A 19,844-nucleotide genomic window follows, 5' to 3' on the forward strand; every position below is an offset into this window, starting at 1 on the left:
CTTTGTTCACTTGGTTTCTAGGACATCACATTCTCTTGGTTTTCTTCCTCCTCTGTCTCTTCTCCAATTTCTCCTCTTTTCCAAATCCTTTATTGTTTAAATGCTCAGGGATCAGACCTTGGCCTCTTCCACAATTATACCTACTACTTAGGTAGTCTCCATCTGTCGAGAAGTTCTACTGATTGTACTTCAAAATATATTCTGAGTTTGACCACTTAGGACTACCTGTACTGCTGTTCCCCTGGTCTGGGCTGCCATCATCCCTCACTGGAACTGCTCCAACAGCTTCCTACCTGGTCTCCCTGTCTCCACCCTTTTCCATTCTCAACACAGCAGCCAGAGCGATGCTCTTAAAATGTTACATTAAATGCAGTCACTTCTCTGCTGAAACCTGGTCGAAAATGGTTCCCTAATTTTATTGAAGGTAAGAGCCAAAATCCTTCTGAAGACCTACACAAAGCCCCAAAATCTGCCCCACTCCTGCCTCCCATTTACCCTTTGACCTCCTCTTTACTGTTCTTCCTCCTTGCTCTTCTCTCTTGCTTGCTCCTCTTGAGTCATACTGGCCTCCCTGTTATCCCTTGGACACACCAAGCACACTGCTGCCTTAGGGATTTGCATTTATTCTTCCCTCTCCCTGGGTAATCCCTGTTCTACCATATTGACAAGACTGTGCTTTCAAGTCTGTGCTCAAATGCCAGTGAGGCCTTCTCTGACCGCTCTATTTAATGTTGCAATCAACTCTCATGCCCCCCAACCCACCAGCCTTGCTTTATTATTTACATAGCACTCATCACTATCTAATCTGCTACATAATTCAGCTATTTTGTTTCTGTCTCCCAAACTGGAACGTAAAAGAGTAGAGATTTTTGTCTATTTTCTTCATTGCAGTTTTCTTACCATATTACAGTGTGTAACAAGTAGTTGGTTTTCAATAAAGATTTCTTGAAAGACTGAATAAATGAATGAATAAATGAATGTAAGAAATAGGAAAGAAAGCCAAGAAAAATAACAAAATGAATAAAGGGGAAAAAGGGAAGAAAAGGAAAGAATCCTGCCCAAAGTAATGTTAGCAATTAATATGGTATAGCCGGCATCGTAAATCAGATTTGCTTGACTTCAAAGCCTGTAACAGTCCATTATAGCATCAGTCAAGATGCTGCTAGCTGAAACAAATATTTTAAGAATTAAAATAAGCTAATTGAGTAGTAGCATAAAAAAGAAAAAAAAAATAAGCAAAAGAAGGAAGCAGACATCATTTCTGAAATACAACGAGTTTAGTCAGAACTATTTATTTATAATCCAACTGCAAACAGTGTATTTTTCAAAACTATAGAAGTGCATATGGTTCTTTCCCTTTAAAATACCTTAGATTAACAACAAATTTGAAAGGACTAAATAATTCTGCTTTTGGCTAAGATGGATTTATCCTCCTGCCTGAAACAACCTTCCCATCCCCAACAACAAAAACACGAAATACATGAGAGAATGGTTTATAAGACACTGGACATCAGGCAAAGGAAAGTGATCCCTGAGCGACAGGTGACAAATGAGGCGAGATCTGTGAATGTTCCAACTAATGCCTTGAGAGAATCTCTATGCCACAGCACAATGAGGGGAAACCCAGGTGTGGTCCAGCAATGTCTTTGAGTTGAGTAGACAATGCCAAGAGTCCCAAAGAAGAGTGAGCTACACACAGAGAGAACTCCAAAGGTCTGCAGAGGGATCTGTCCCTTGAGCACTCAGGAAAGTGCTGATCAGCTCACATGTGAGGGAAAACCACCAGAGGCCAGAGAAAGAACCATCTGAGAGGCTGAGAGAGAACACTGCCTGGTGCTTACACAAAGCCAGGAATGGTGCCTGTTCCTACTGGTCAGGCCATAAAACCTCAGAATTCATGGGGCATTGAGTAGAATACTTAGAAGTGGGAAGTAACTAGACCCAGACTGAGCACTGTTTCAATCGTGAAGGCAAGATCCAAACGGATCAAACTGTTTCTAAGTAACTTAATTGCATCCCAGAACAAAGTGCAAGAAAACCTAAATTAACACAAGAATATGTGGTGCTCAAGGTAAAATTGGCAATGTCTAGCATCCAATGAAAGACTATCAGATATGTAATGGAATAGGAAAATGTAACCAAAACTGAGGAGAAACATCAACCAATCAAAACCAACCCAGAACTGACAGAGATGCTGGAAATCAGCATACATGGACATTAAAAATTACCATAACTGGATTTTAGATGTTCAGAAAGCTAAGGAAAGACATGGAAGGGGAAAAAAAAAGTCCTAGTCAAGTTTATAGAAAAGAATATTACAATGTCTGAGATGACAAATTCACTGGCTGGGATTAATGGCAGAAGAAAAGATTCATGAATTTAAAGACAGAAATAGCAACTACTCAACATGAAATAGAGAAAAATGATTTTTTTAACAATGAAAAAGAACATCAGTGAGCTGTGGGGCAATTTCAAACAGTTTAATATACACTTGACTGGAATATCTGAAGGAGAAGAGAGGGGTGGAAGAGAAAAATTAGTTAGAAAATGATGACTGAAAAATAGCCAAATTTGATGAAAACAGTATAGTCACAGATCCAAAAAGCTCAATGAAACCAAACATAAGAATCATAAAGAAAACCACACAAAGGCACATCATAATCAAATTGTTGAAACCAGTGATAAACAGAAAGCCTTAAAAGCAGCCAGAGAAAAAAGGCACATTATATACACAGGAATACAGAAAAAGATGACAGTAGCTTTTTGTCAGAAACAGTGCAAATGGGAAGACAGTAAAGCAACATCTTTAAAGTACTGAAAGAAAAAAGTCCGTTTAGAATTCTATACTTAGTATAAATATCTTTCAAAAACAAAGACAAAAATAAAGACTACTTTAGACATATAAAAGCTGAAATATTTCATCCCCAGCAGATCTGTGCTATAAGAAACACTAAAGAAAATCCTTCAGACAAAAGAAAAATGACATTAGATAAAAATATATACATACATAGGAATGCAGAAATGGTAGCTACACTGAAAAATAGATGTGACTTTCAAAAAATATGGAAATCTCTTTAAAAGATAATTGTTTAAAGAAAAAGGTAGCTACACTGATAAAGAGATAATTTTCAAAAAATGTGGAAATCTCTTTAAAAGATAATTGCTTAAAGAAAAATAGCACTGTATTGTGTTTTATAAAATAGGTATTAGTAAAATATGACAACAAGAACATAAAGGCCAGGTGGGGCAAAAAATAAGTACACTGATATAAGGTTCTTTTTTTGAGACGGAGTCTCGCTCTGTCCCGCAGGCTGGAGTACAGTGGCACAATTTTGACTCACTGCAAGTTCCACCTCCCAGGTTAACACCATTCTCCTGCCTCAGCCTCCCGAGTAGCTGGGACTACAGGTGCCCGCTTTTTAATTGAGATGAATTCTCACTCTGTCACCCAGGCTGAAGTGCAGTGGCGTGATCTTGGCTCACTGCAGCCTCCGCCTCCAAGTTCAAGTGATTCTCCTGCCTCAGCCTCCCTAGTAGCTGGGATTACAGGGATGCACCAGCACGCCTGGCTAATTTTTGTATTTTTAGTAGAGATGGGTTCCACCATGTTGGCCAGGCTGGTCTTGAACTCCCGACTTCAGGTGATCCGCCCACCTTGGCCTCCTAAAAGTGCTGGGATTACAGGCGTGAACCACCACACCCAGCCAAGATTCTTATATTATATGTGAAGTGGTAAGTATTATCTGAAGGTAGACTGTGTAGACTTGTATATGAATGTTTATAGTAACTTATGTGTAACAGCCAAAAACTGAAACCAACCCAAATGTCTATCAATAGATAGATGAATGAATAAGCACTGGGGTATATTCATACAATATAATACTACTTGCAATAAAAAGAAATTACATGTTGATATACACAATTAAATGGAATGAATCCCAAAATAATTATACTAAAGGAAAGAAGTTAGACAGAAAAAAGAATATATCCTGTATGGTTACATTTGAGTTTATCCTGTATAATTCCATTTATATAAAACTCCAAAAGATACAAACTGATCCATAATGACAAAAAACATGTCAGTGGTTTTTTGGGTGTCAGATGGGGCAAAAGAGTTACAAAGGGGGCACAAAGAAACTTCTGGAAGTGATGGATATTTTGACTGTGGTGACTGCTTCACAAATGTGTATCAAAACTTATGAAACTGTATGCATTAAATACATGTAATTTATCACATATGAATTATTCTCCAATAAAGTTGTTTAAAAAACAATTATGGACTAAAATTTAAGTTAAGAACAAAAAAAGATTTAGATAGCTACAGTGCTCTGGTTCCACACAGTAAAAATAAATAGATATTTTAGGTGAAAGCTAGAATAGAATATTTAAATTTTTTTAAAGTTAGAATGAATCATAAACACCAGTCAAATACTTTCTTATTAGAGATAAAGGAATCAAGTCCCAGAGAGGTTTAGTGACTTGCCTGAGGTCTTAAACCTATAGTGAATACGTCATTAAACTGTAAGATCCACAATAACAGAGATTGTGCTATTTAGGTCACTACAGTATCCCCAAAACCTAGCACAATGCCTGGGACATAGTAGAAGCTTAATAAATATTTGCTGACTAATCTTTCCATACAAAAGAAAGGTAAAAAAGAAGATAAAAAGAAAGAAAATATCCTTTGCAGTATGACTAAAAGTTCCTCCCTATCTCTAACAGAGATGACAGACGTAGTACCTTTAATATAATAAATACAAGGAAATAAGTTATATTTCATATTTTAGGTTACTGAATATTTTCTAACACTTAAATTTTTTTCACTTATATTACCAACACTTAAATAAGCAGAAACTTAATAGAAAATACCCCATTCATGCAGATTAGTGAATTTTTCAAATTAACAGAAAATTTAAAGGAAAAAGCTTACCAAAAATTTCTCCATTTTTGGCATATTCTGTCACAAGGTACAACATACTTTTGGTCTCCATTACCTATTGATAAATAATTCATATTAGTCTGACAGAAATATACTAGAATTTTCCACAATATTCTATGGAGTTACTTAAATTGAAACTACTAGTAAAAGAATCACAGTTAAGAACAATTCAGAAGATGGCTGAGTTTATAAGCCTGACAATGTCCTTCTGATTAATTTGTTTGTGAAAAATTGAGATTCTTGCTCTTCTAAGTGTGGTCCTTGGACCAGCAGTAGTAGCACTATTCAACCACCTGTAAGAAATGCAGAATTCCAAGCCCCGTCCCAGACATACTGAACTGGAATTTACATTTTAACAAAACTGCCAAGTGATTTTTATCTACATTAAAGTTTGAGAAGTACTAATATAGATAATATAAGTTTTGAAGATCAACTTTTCAACATCTCCTCATTGACATTTCTAGTCCTATGTTATCATGGTAGATTCTGATTAAAAGAATAAAAAAATAGAGTAGTTTAATTTACCTGGTCTGTAGCCTAGCTAATCTGGTACAATGTGATATTCCTTGTACTATACTTTAATATTGTTACAAAGTACTCTAATTGTTCAAAAGTTTCATATTCATAGCTCTACTGTGAAATACTTTTATTTAAATTCATTTTTCTAGATTTAGAACGAAGTATGTCATCATCATCATAAATCTGATTTTTCAAACTACATTAAGTAGATGTCTATTTAAAAAGAAAATGAGGCTGGGCATGGTGGCTCACGCCTCTAATCCCAGCACTTTAGGAGGTCAAGGTGGGCAGATCACTTGAGGTCAGGAGTTTGACATCAGTCTGGCCAACATGGCAAAACCCCATCTCTACTAAAAAATATAAAAATTAGCCAGATGTGGTGGTGTGCACCTGTGATCCCAGCTACTTAGGACGCTGAAGTGGGAGAGCTGCTTGAACCTGGGTGACGGAGGAAAACTATGTCTGAAAAAATATCTGTATAAAAATAAATAAAAATAGAATAAAAAGAAAATGAGTGTTTAGATTCAAGATGAACAATTTTTAGAGTGTTTCTCTGTAATACTCTAACTGCTATCTACTGAAAGGAAGAAAATTAATTTTGTTTTAAGATGTAGGTTTAAGACTATTCTCCACAAGGCCAGAAAACTAAGAGCTACCTACAATTTGGGCCTAAATAAATCCGTAAATCAACTGTAACCAATTATTCGCCTCAAATAGATAGAATCATTATACGAATTATGTTAATTTTATCCTCAGTTTAGTTTATGGTTAATCAGAGACTTTGAAGAATATAATTAGTTTCTTAGAAATATCTTCTTTAGGAATTTAAAAAAAAATGGCTAGGCATGGGTGGCTCATTCTTGTAATCCCAGCACTTTGGGAGGTCAATGTGGGAGGCTCACTTGAGCCCAGGAATTTGAAACACAGTGAGATCCTGTCTCTGCAAAAAATATTTAAAAATTAGCCAGGTATAGTGGCATGTGCCTGTAGTCCCAGCTACTTAGGAAGGGGCTGAGGCAGGAAGATCACTTGAGTCCACAAGTTCGAAGCTGCAGCGAGCTATGATTGTGCCACTGCATCTGACGCTGGGTGACAGAGCAAGACGTTTTCTTTTTTTAAAAAAAAATTAATAATTTTTTTAAGTTTAAAGAGAGAAATAATCTGAATTATTTATTTATTTATTTATTTATTTATTTATAGAGATGGGATCTCTGTGTTATCTGGGCTGAAGGACAGTGGCTATTCACAGGTGCAGTTGTGGTGTACTCCAGCTTGGAACTCCTCGGCTCAAGAGATTCTCCTGCTTCAGCCTCCCCAGTAGCTGGGGCTACATGTCACTGCACTGGGCTAATCTCATATAAATTTGCCCTAAGAGACCTCTGTAGTTTTAGAATTTTTAGGAAATGCTTTGAGTGGCACATCATAGTCTCTCATTCTCAGGAGGCATATCATAAGCCAATGGTCTTCACATTTTTTAAATTGAAAATCTCTATCAATAAAAGTTGCTTACAGCAGGGGGTTCCTAACCCCCGGGCCACAGACTGGTACAGTCCATGGCCTGTTAGGAAATGGGCCACACAGTGAAGCTTCATCTGTATTTACAGCGGCTCCCCATTGCTAGCATTACCACCTGAGCTCCGCCTCCCGTCAGATCAGCAGTGGCATTAGATTCTCATAGCAGTGGGAACTCTATTGTGAACTGCGCATGTAAGGGATCGAGGATTCACACTCCTTATGAGAATCTAATGCTGAGGTAGAAAAACTGTCTTCCACGAAACTGGTCCCTGGTGCCAAAAAAGTTGGGGACCACTGGTTTAGAGCCAAACACACTGTCATGCACTTGTAGTCCTAGCTGAAGCGGGAGGATCCTTTGAGCCCAGCAGTTCAAGGCCAGTCTGGGCAACAACTGTGAGACCCTCTCTCCAAAAAAAAATAGAATACAATAAACATGATTCCTATGGGAATCCATTAAAAATAAAGTTGCCAAATATATATGTGTATATATATTATATATATACTCTCACATGACACATATTGTGACATGTATATATATACACACACACACATTACGTACATGTGCCACTGTATAAATATTACGTACATTATAAAATATACACAACAAAACAAATACAAAAAATAAACATAACTAGAGGTTCTGGCATTTTCTTCTTACACTCCCAAGGACATTTGTGCTAATCTACTTGAATGCACATACTGGTGTGCCAGTAAGCCAGCTTTCTGACAAAAAATAAAAAGGCCCTGATTTGTAAGCCAATTTCTGTGATGTAAATCTTCCCACCAATGCAGATTTTGAGCTACTAACATCATGTTAATTGGCTTGCAAAGCTTCTGAAAGTTTAACAATCAGCTCTCAACAAGCCGGTACAGGCTGAGTCCAGCATACCATGGGCATACACATCACACTCTGGAGATCAAAGTAATGGGCCAGGATACTGGAATATTTCAGTTTAAAAAGAGCTTTTCAACAGAAAAATTCTACATGTTAAGAAATAATTTTTTTTCAATATTCTATACTATATTATCCTTCTTAAACATGAATTACTCTTTAAAAATCTGAGAAAAATGCTCCTTTTAAAAACCATGGCTGGTTGGTGGGTGCACTAAAAGCCCAGACTTCACCACTATGCAATACAGCCAGGTAACAAAACTGCACCTGTACCCCCAAAAGCTATAAAAAACAACAACAAGAAATGGTGACAAAACACCCCATGCATGGGTGGGGTTTATTTTACATAAAATGGGTGCAATTTATTTTACAAAAAGTATTATAACAAAGTCGATTTTTTTTTTTAAAAAGCAAATTTATTTTATCTACTAAAATAAACCAAATAACTAAATATAGTCCTATGTATTACACAGTATGCCACTGAATAATACACTAATTTAGTGGTTGTATTTTCATAAAGCATACAGTATCCTTTTTAAATGAGCAAAACTGCCATATCCTCATTAGGCAGTAGCACCAAAACCCTGCAGTTAAAAAGCAGGGAATCATACAACTGCAAACTACTACTTCTTTTTTTTTTTTCTTAAGAGCCAGTGTCTCACTTTGTCACCCAGGCTAAAGTGTAGTGGTATGATACAGCTCACTACAACCTCAAGCTCAAACCTCAAACTACCAAGTAGCTGGGACTACAGGTGTGCACCACCACACCAGCCTAATATTTGTATATATATACTTTTTGGTAGAGATGGGGTTTTACCATGTTGCCCAGGCTGGTCTCAAGTAATCTTCCCTGCTCAGCCTCCCAAACTACTGGGATTACAAGTGTGAGCCAACACTGCAAACTTTTAAAACAACTTGTAGTCTGAGAGATGACTTAAGATTTCTGATTTTTAAGTTTAAAGACAATATAAAAAAATGGATGTGCTTAGTTACAAAAAGCATATATTTACTTTCTTTCATTGATTAGAAACACAAATATAAGAAGAAAAATCATGATACAAAGTAGAGAACTATTTTGTGGAATGAATGGAGATAGTGTCAGGCTGAGTCATACCTGATAAAGTTTGATTATGTGAGGGTGGTCTAACATTTTCATTATTTGTACTTCTCGGTAGATTTTCTCAAGGTTCACTGCATCCAGCTGAGACTTATCGATTATTTTTATTGCCACCTGCATCCCAGAACACAAATAAATACAATTAGTATACAATAGTTAATATTTTCTAGTTAATAATCCTGTCAATAAATGACATGAGACTTCACCTGTAGGTTCGTGACACTGATGATAGCTAGTTTAAATTCAACGTTCATTCATTCAACAAATATTTCTTAAACTAATACCATGTGTAAGGCAGTAGATGTTGTTTGGCTGTGTCTTTAGTGTGCTATGAAAAATAACTCGAAAACATGTTTCTCTTTCAGTACAATGGTAATGTCTTCTTACTCCTGTACAAACTGAAAAATAAAATCTTTATTTGATTAAATTAGTAGCTATGTCAACTAGTTATCATCCCACTGTAAAGTAACTATAAACAAATGATCAGCAAAGTAGAAGACAGTTCAGAAGACAGTTTCTGTTGCACTGAAATACTATTTTCCTGGAAAAGCAAGTGATCAGTTTCAAAGAATACAGACAAAAAGCTAAATATAAAATATTAAAACTCATTCCATGAAAAAATACCAATTGGATTTTCTTTTAAAATTCGAAGGGCAAAAACTAAAATGTTAGTAACTGCACTAAAATTTAACTTTGTAAAAGGAATTTTATTTCAGAAACTGTGACTTCATTCTGTTATAACTAGAGAGGAGCCCAGACAATTCCAAGGTTAATAATTTGAAGGGATTACATTTGAAGGTGAATGACTAGGTAGGCAGAAATCAACGATTACACATTTTTTTTTTTTTTTTTTTTTTGAGACGGAGTCTCGCTCTGTCACCCAGGCTGGAGTGCAGTGGCACGATCTCAGCTCACTGCAAACTCTGCCTCCCGGGTTCACGCCATTCTCCTGCCTCAGCCTCCCGAGTAGCTGGGACTACAGGCGCCCACCACCACGCCCGGCTAATTTTTGTATTTTCAGTAGAGACGGGGTTTCATCGTGTTAGCCAGGATGGTCTCAATCTCCTGACCTCGTGATCCACCCGCCTCGGCCTCCCAAAGTGCTGGGATTACAGGCGTGAGCCACCACGCCCGGTGATTACACACATTTTTTTCACGCAATTAAAAAGAACTAATTTATTAAAATTAGTAGATATTTGGTTAGAAAATAAAGCATTATGATTTAAATAAATTTTTCAGATAATTGAGAATCACCCAAATTTAAGTTTTGAAAAAACTCTAAAATGTACTTCAAATTATATCAAAGGGTATTCTAAACATAATTTAGCCTTATGTTATTGTTTTGGGGTAACTTTCCTGCTGCTTCTTTTTTTTAATACAGATGGTTGGTTGACCATCTGTATGTTGACCAGGCTGGTCTTGAACTTCTGGCCTCAAGCAATCCTCCCTTCTTGGCCTCCCAAAGTGCTGGGATTACAGGCGTGAGCCATCATGCCTGGCCTCAGGAAAACTTTTATTTATTTATTTATTTTTTGATACAGAGTTTCGTTCTGTGGCCCAGGCTAGAGTGCAGTGGCATGATCTTGGCTAACTGCAACCTCTGCCTCCTGGGTTCAAGTGATTCTCCTGCCTCAACCTCCCGAGTAGCTGGGATTACAGGTGTGTGCCACCATGCCTGGCTAATTTTTGTATTTTTAGTAGAGATGGGGTTTCACCATGTTTGGCCAGGTTGGTCTCAAACTCCTCACTTCAGGTGATCTGCCCACCTTAAAAGTGTTGGGATTTCAGGCATGAGCCACTGTGCCCAGCTGAGGATAACTTTTAGTATCAGCAATTGCACATGCTATGATAGCTCAATGCTTCCAAAATGTATCCAATAAAATAGGATTCAGCTTGCCATTTCACATAATTCCCGTAGTCTCCTGTTCATACAATTACAGTTAACTCTGAACAACATGGGTTTAAACTGTGTGGGTTCACTGATACACAAATTTTCTTCCACCACTAACTTCTCTTCGTCCTCCTCCTCCTCAGCCTACTCAACATGAAGATAATGAGGATGGAGACCTTTATGATGATCCACTTCACTTAATGAGTAATAAATGTATTTTCCTTGTGATTTTCTTAACATTTTCTTTTCCCTAGCTTACTTTATTGTAAGAATAAAGTATATAACACATGCAACATACAAAATATGTGTTAATGGACTGTTTCTGTTATTGGTAAGGCTTCCAGTCAACAGTACGCTATTAGTAGTTAAATTTTGGGGGAATCAGGCTAGGCGCTATGGCTCATGTCTGTAATCCCAGCACTTGGGAGGCCGAGGCAGGCTGATCATTTGAGGTCAGGAGTTTCAGACCAGCCTGGCCAACATGGTAAAACCCTGTCTCTACTAAAAACATAAAAATTAGCCAGGCCTGGTGGCGGGCGCCTGTAATCCCAGCAACCTGGGAGGCTGAGGCAGGAGAATCACTTGAACCCAGGAGGTGGAGATTGCAGTGAGCCAAGATCGTGCCATTGCACTCCAGTCTGGGTGACAGAGTGAGACTCCATCTCGGGAAAAAAAAAAAAATTAGGGGGGAGAGTCAGTTTTTTTCTTCTTTCTTTGTGGCTGCTCTATCCTTTGCTGTTATGTCCTAAAGCTCTACTGTAAATTTTATTTCTCACCTTTCTCTACTTCTAACTTGCGTCCACAGGTTGTTTCCTGATTTAAATTAATTGTAGAACGCTCCAAGCTTCCCAGGGGAAATCCGATTACTAAACATAATGTATCAAATTAAATTTATTGCCTAAGAATGAAAGCTTCTTCTCTAGGGAGTAAAGTACATAGGTTCTGTGATAGCTGTTTTCATTATGTTTGGTGGTGTTTTGATTATTACCATAATGAAAATATTCTAGATAGTAAAACTTTGCTAGGCAAGTAGAATGATTAATATTATATACTTGCTATTAGAAATATTATTGGACCACCTCAAACCTAAATACATTTAAAGAAACTCTCCTCAATGAAGAGTATGATACAATCCATTATATTTTGGGTAACTCTGGGTAACAGTTGCCAGATAAAAAGATAAGTGTATAACTGAATATCCTCAATATTCCTTAGGAAGATCACATCAAGTTTCACAGACGTGCATATTTTGAAGAAAATGTCTTATCCTACAATTTCAGGAGTGAGTCTAGATATCAGCACCCCCTGCCCCCAACAAAAAGCTTTTATAATGAGATGGGTCACAATCATCTAATAGAAAAAGATGGAGAGAAGGGATTATGGTTTTTAAAACCTCAGCATGATTCCTATCATGAGACAATTTTATACTGTAAATATCTTAAGTATCATATTTAATGGGATGAAAGAGTTTAGATACTTAAATATCAATTAAAGCAATGTATTACCCGGAGAAATCTCCTTTTTTATACCCTTTTGGAACCTTGGCCTCAACAATGAAAAAGTGAAAAATATATGACATATATTAAAAAGTTAAAAATGTTATCTAATTAAACTTCAATAAAAAATTATAAATCTCATTTAACTTTTCTTAACAAAATTACTCAAATGATATAATTCTCACTTCAATTTTATCTTGGGTCACAGACTTTATCCATCTATGATCATAAATATATATATATACTTATCCCATTGCTATCCCTTGTTTCTAAGGCTATTAGAGCTATTATAAGAGGATTATGCTTCTCTAAAGAAAAAGCAGAGCATGAGTTAACATGTTCCTTGTAACACGGGAAGTCTAATTGCTTTACCAAATACAACCCAAAACATATGATTCAAACTCAACAGAAGTTTATTTCTTGCTCATGTAGCAGAACTAGACGAATGAAGTTGGCAGGCATTTGAGATTCAGAGAGGCTTTAATATCTTTAATGTGTGGCTTCCAAGGTTAACCTGAAGGTGGTCTCCATTCCAGCTAGACAGAAGGAAAAAAGAACTTTGAGGGATCCTCACAGGTGATTTTATGGGCTGGGCCTGGAAGTGGTGCCTATTATTTCTGTTCATTCTATTAGTTAGAACTCGGCATATGACCACACCTAAATGCAAGGGCAGCATACAAACAGTCCAGCTGTAGGCCCAGAAAGAAGAGGAAACAGTAGAGTTTTCAGAGATCAGCTAGCAGTCTGCCAAACTCATCAAAGTAATTTCTTAACAATGGAGCTCTCTATCAAGTACTTCCCAGAAATATGTATAATACTAACACTGATGATGACTTTCACAACTGCATAGCACTTTTTAAGATACTTGTAGCATATTCTATCTCATTTATTTCCCAATTCTGTGAAGTAAATGAAACAAGAGGTATACTCATGAGTTGATGAAACTGAGGTTCAAATAATGTCACATAATCAACAAAGGTCTTAAAGCTCTAATGAATTAAGGAAGAAAAACCCTAGTCCTTCTAACTCCAACTTTAATCTTTCCACTATTTCAAAGGGTCTAGTAGTAATACATTACACAGCGTCTGTTGTGTGCCAGGAATTATGCCTGGGATATAAAAATGAATGGGGTTTCATTCCTACCCTCAAGGAATTTAATAGGTCTGTAAGAAGAAGATGAACACATTTTATCAACAAGAAATTTGTATTTGGGGATTTCCCCAAAGGTGCACTGAAAGTCCTTAATTTGCAAAAGGGTTGTGTCCCAATAGTTCCTTTTAAGGATTAGAATGAACTTAGATTTGTGGGAACTTCCTCTCTATATCCCTTCTCTTATTTAGTTCTGAACATAGTATAAGGGACAAAATCTGCACGGTAACAAGAAAGTAAGTCAAGAAAGGAACTCTATGAATGGAAAGATCCCCTTTTTTGGTGGTGTTCATCTATTCAACTCTCTAATTATTATATATACATCATCTTAAAAAAACCTTCAATAAATTTATATGACAGAAAAATGAATATTCCTTCTACTAAAGGACTGAAGAAAGGTCTCCTCTATAAACTGAAGAACATTAGGACAAACTAGAATGATTATTATCAAACTAAATCCCACATAAAGTAGCAACACTGAATATTCAACTTCAAAATACTCAGGGAAATATGAATTAAAAACAAAATACCATTTTTACTTATTATGTTTATAAAGATTAAAAAATAAATAACCTGGTCAGCTAAGGTTCAATGAGATGTTTGTTTTAGATATTGTTAGTAGGAATATAAAATAGATTATAATTTTTCTGGGGAGGAATTTAGTAGTCTTTATTATGAACCTTAAAAATCATCCATTCCATGTAGCTTAAGGACTCTTCTTCTGAGAAATTATTTGAGGGAAATAATCTGAAATGATGACGAAGATTTATGTTCACTTTTTTTTTTTTTTGAGACAGGGTCTCACTCTGTTGCCTGGGCTGGAATGCAGTGGTGTGATCTCAGCTCACTGCAACCTCTGCCTTCCAGGCTCAAATGATCCTGCCACCTCAGCCTCCCAAGAAGCTGGGACTACAGGTGTGCACCACCACACTGTGCTAATTTGTGTGTGTGTGCGCGTGTGTGTGTGTATACATATATATAAATATACACATTTGGTCAAGAAAGAGTGGGTTTCACCATGTTGCCCAGACTGGTCTTAAATTCCTAGGCTCAAGTAATCCTCCTGCCTTGGCCTCCCAAAAGTGTGGGATTACTGGTGTGAGCCACCTCACCCAGCCTTATGTGTACATATAATCAATAGAGTATTAGAAAACTGAGATATCAGTGCAGTCTCAGCATAAGGTATGAGTAGAAAAAGATGGCGATAAACTGCTTTGTACTCTTCTGTGCAATTTTTCTTCAGTGAACATGTATTACTTTTCTAATAAGAAAAAACCCAGAACAATGACATAGTTATTTATCACATATACTAATTCTCCATCTGAAAAATATTAGTTTTCATTTTCTCATTTTCAAAATTTAGAAAATGGCTATTTTGTGATTTAAATATTAAGACATATACAGAAATGTTTCTAACTGTGAAATTTTTAAAAACACATATGAAAGTAACAACTGTCAAATACAAATTTTATATAGGAGGACAAGGAATTAAATGTAAGAGCAGAAATGTAAAAAGTGTTAAACTGATGAATAAATGGAATTTTTTCATTTTTCAAACTGTTATCCCTGTTTTTGGTATTTTTCTTTTTTTTTAGACAGAGCCTGGCTCTGTCACTGCTGGAGTGCAGTGGTGCGATCTCAGTTCAGTACAACCTCTGCCTCCCAGGTTCAAGTGATTCTCCTGCCTCAGCCTCCCGAGTAGCTGGGATTACAGGCGTGCATCACCATGCCAGGATAATTTTTGTATTTTTAGTAGAGATGGGGTTTCACCGTGTCGGCCACGCTGGTCTCAAGCGATCCACCTGCCTTGGCCCCCCAAAGTGCTGGGATTACAGGCGTGAGCTACCATGCTTGGCCTATCCTTTTTGATTTTAGAAAAACAACTTCTCATAAAAGAAATATTAATCTCATTTAAAGAAACCACACATACAAACGTTGCTTTTTGATTCTATAAATCCACAGATGAAAGCCAAAAAAAGTAGCTTTTGGAGATTTTATAAAGAAGTTACACAATAAGAGCTATTCTTCTAATAACAAATAAGAAGGGATTAACATGTGTTTCTTGTCTTAGATAATATTTACTCCAGTCCTATTACTAATATACTAATTCTACACTGTCCTTCTGAAGTACCAAGTAGCATTAGCTCTATCATACCATACATTAGACCTCTGAAATTAAAAAATAAATACACCTTTCAGCTTATATAACAAATCATTGGTAGAATTACAACCTACTAGCCTATCATCCGATTGAAAAGCAAGTGTGATTGAGTGGTCTATAATGAAATAAATTCTGAAAGCAGTAAAAGTGAGTAGTAGAGAATTATCTAGCTACCCTCTCAGAATGAATAAAAAGCAGACTTTTTTTCCAATGTAAATTTGGCTTTTAAAATTATTCAAATAATACATTCTCATTAGGATTTAATTTGATGGCTGGGTATGGTGGCTTATGTCTGTAATCCCAGCACTTTGGGAGGCTAAGGTGGGAGGGCTGTTTGAGCCAAGGAGTTCAAGACCAGCTTGGGCAACATGGCAAAACCTTGTCTTTACAAAAAAATTTAAAAATTAGCCAGGCGTGAGGGTGTGCACCCACAGTCCCAGCTACTTGGAAGGCTGAGGTGGGAGGATCACTTGAGCATGGGAGGATCACTTGTGCCTGGGACGTGGAGGCTGCAGTGAGCTGTAATCTTGCCACTGTACTCCAGCCTGGGCGACAGAGTGAGACCCTGTCCCCACGCCCCCAAAAAAATTGATTTGACTTTTGCAATAGTGGGTAAGAAAAACAGATTGGGAGAAAGGTAAATGGTCTGATAGTTATATACCTGCAAAAATTAAACTGAGAATTTTTAAGATGATAAAAGAAGTGATTAAAAATAATCCCCTATCTTAAAAAGTATTTAAACAAATCAACAAAAAAGACAATGCAATTAAATGGGTCAAAGGACAAAAAAAATTTATAAAAGGAATGCAATCATCATATAAAACTGTACAAAGTAATCAAAGAAATGCCAATTGAAGTAACAGAAAATATAAACATTTGTCAATTAAAAAATAAAAATAGAAAAAATTTAAAAGAAGCAAAGAATATTACTTTCTGCTATCAAGCTGGCAGAGATTTAGAAAATAATGTTCCTGTAAAATATGAGTTCTTGCTGGTGAAAATTAACGGGCACTCCTTTTCTGGAGGGTAATTTGGCATCCTACGTCATAAGATAGGTAATGTACATACTCCTTGACCCAAGAATTCCATTGCTATGCAATTACACTGAGGAAATAATCAGATACATGCACAAAGATGTATGTAGAGGGATGCTCTCTGAAAAATTATTTTAGAAAGAGAGACAGCAAGAGAGAAATAGACTAAATGTTCAGTAATAGGAAATTGATTAAATAAAATATGGATAGTCAAAAATACACAAATACTATTTAACCATGCTTTACATAGTTTTCAAAGTTAGGGAAATGTTAACAACACGTTAAGTAAAAAACACAGATTATATGTATACATGACATCAATTTTATTACATACATATAAAATATATGTGAATAACTAGAAGAAGATGAACCAAATATTAACAGACATTATCTCTGGGTCTGGAGAGTAGAAGTAAGGATGTTAATTTTCTTCTTTGGGCTTTTCAACAATGTTTACAATGAAGATGCATTGACTTCTATAACTGGGGGAAACCATATAAATACTATGTTTACTTTCAAGGAGAACTTAAAATAAATTTTAGTATTGTTTCTCCGTTTAATTCATCCAATATTCATCTCTTAATCTGTTTAAAGTATTTAAAAAAAATTTTAAATGAAGTTTCTGATGGAATTTCCAAGTTTATCTTTTGATCTTCTAATATCTCAAAATGGATATATAGGCTATTTCTCTGTGAAGGATGGGAAAGTATTCTACACCAATGTTCTGAATAAAGGAAGTTTTATATAATTTATTTTGAAAAGATGGAGGTGGAAGGTAGAAGAGGTACTAGGTACACGAAAGTGGAAAGAATGATATTCTAATGAATTCTGGAATGCATTTGCCTCCAAGGAAATGAATCTGCTATCAGCAGTGGGTCATAAATCAGATGTCATCATGTGAATCCAAGAAGATAGGCTAGTTTCAGTTATTTCCAAATAATTGTTTTCTTAATTGACTGGTACTGAGATAGTATTTCCCAGAGGGTTTAAAATCAGAACACATTAAACTCTGTTAAAGTTAAAATTTCTACAGAATATAAACATTTACACAACTCTTATTTTGCATGTTTGTTCCCACTCCCAAAAAAGAGCAGATCATTTTGAACAACAGTTAGCAGAATAATTTGACAAATACTATTTGTCCGGGGTGCAAAAAGACTAGAGAAAAATTCTATGAAAGCATATATATTCCAAGACACATATAATTTTTATTTCAATACACAATTAAAGATCATACATAAGACTAGATACAAATATTAGTGATTGAGTCATTTGGTAACAAGTCCTTCCGTTGCACATAGTACAGTTCTTGAAATTTTGGAATATTTCACAGCACAAGATTAATACCAAGACTACTGAAAGGAGTCTTAAAATTTTAAAGCAAAATAGAAAATTCAAATGTATTTTTAAAATGAGTTCTCTTCAAGAAACATCATAATCAGGGTGTAATATGCCTTTTTCTTGTTTCTAACTTTGCTATAAAAATGCAATTTTAATACCTTAACAATTTTGAAAACCTTTTAAAAATCTTACGTTTTAAGGTAGTAAAGAATTAGACCTAACTATAAAATCCCCAAAATGCACATGGAAGGCTTTTTAGCAAACAAATACAGTTTTCAGAATGTCCTTGTTATCAGTTTTGCATTCCAAGTTCTCTTAAGGGTAAATAAGCAGCCTGACACCCACATGCCATTTTAATAAGGTCATTTTTAGAACCTCTTTGAAATATCTTTATGATTCCATAGACCATACATTTACACGCTCTTTAGCTAAGCAATATGAGACATATGGTGTTGAAAACTCAAGTTATCTATTATAGAAAAGGTCTGAAAATAACGAGTTATGGTTATCTCCGGGGCTGTGATTTTATGGGGAATTCTTTTCATTTATTTATAGTTTTTTTGTTTTTGTTTTTTTTAATGAGACAGAGTCTTGCTACATTGACCAGGCTGGTCTCGAACTCCTGGCCTCAAGCAACCCATCTGCGTTGGACTCCCACTGTGCTGGGATTACAGGTGTCAGCCATCTAGCCTGGCCTCCTATTTATACTTTTAAATTTTTCAATAATAAACATGACAGATTTGGTAATAAAAATACACTACTCTTTAATGTAAAAATAATACCTTGTTACTTAGGAAATTTCCTTTTAGGACTTTACCAGCAATGCCTCCTCCCTAAAAAAAATGTAAAATGCACACTCAGTTATAGACACAAAAATATTCACTGCAAATTATTTACTATAAACAAAAACTGAAAATTACATAATATTCATTAATAAGGGAATTGTTAGGTAAAATGATATTCATCCACAAGGTAGAACACCATGCAGCTAACAAAAATGTTTTTATAAAGTTATATATATTAAGCAAAATGCCTAGGTTATAATATTAAGTAGAAAAAACAACATAATTTATACACATGTACCATGTGCTCTCATCTATGGAAAAAATGCATTTAAATAAAAAGACTAGTGCCATAATGTTAAGAATGGGTTATTCCCACTGGTGGAGGAATTATATGTATACTTTTTTGTTCACTATACTCTTCTTTATTTTTTATATTACAGTAAGACACTACTTCTTTATTTTTCTTTCTTTTGTCCTGGGAGCAACAAGAAAGAAACTATTTCTTAAACAGAATACAAAAACATTTAAGGATACAATTGGCTTTTCTAGAATTTTACTTAAGAGACAAAAAACTAGCTACACCATTAACTAGAAGGAAAAAGTTATTTCCTAGTACTGTACAGTATTGATAAAATAAACTACTCAAGGACACTCAGTGAACAGCAAACAAGCAACCACTACTGCTTCAAAGTTTAACAGCTTACATGCTATTATTCTTTTCCCATTATGCTAATTTTATAAAATTAGCATCTCTAATTCGTAAACCACAAACGAATACTACAAAGCCTTTACAAAGTGTATTAGGAGGCTGGATTCTACCCCCACCTGTCTTCCCCTTTGGGTGCAAAATTCACATAGAGATCAAACACAATACCACTTCAGATGATGATGTAATTATATTTCATAAACAATGTTAAACTGTTTGATAGATTCGACCAAAATGAAGATCTCTTTTGTCTACTATTTTTTTTCCTAAAAGGGAAACAGACTTGAATCTCCCAAGTT

General features: G+C 35.6%; 1 protein-coding gene across 4 annotated transcripts in view; it reads right to left on the reverse strand.

Moving 5' to 3' along the window:
* The window catches only part of SIK2 (salt inducible kinase 2), a 125,240-nt gene that overhangs the window by 102,080 nt on the left and 3,316 nt on the right, over positions 1-19,844 (reverse strand). For 3 of the 4 annotated variants that reach the window (XM_031652973.1, XM_021926523.2, XM_017948957.3), the window contains exons 2-4: positions 18,837-18,887; positions 8,980-9,096; positions 4,931-4,994 (exon numbers count right to left, since the gene is read on the reverse strand). In XM_031652973.1, the coding sequence (XP_031508833.1) occupies positions 4,931-4,994; positions 8,980-9,096; positions 18,837-18,887 (232 nt within the window). The remainder of the gene's footprint in view (positions 1-4,930; positions 4,995-8,979; positions 9,097-18,836; positions 18,888-19,844) is intronic. The other variant, XM_003910678.4, reaches the window with a different exon arrangement.

The sequence above is a fragment of the Papio anubis genome, chromosome 12 (assembly GCF_008728515.1).
Source record: "Papio anubis isolate 15944 chromosome 12, Panubis1.0, whole genome shotgun sequence".
Taxonomy (NCBI): domain Eukaryota; kingdom Metazoa; phylum Chordata; class Mammalia; order Primates; family Cercopithecidae; genus Papio; species Papio anubis.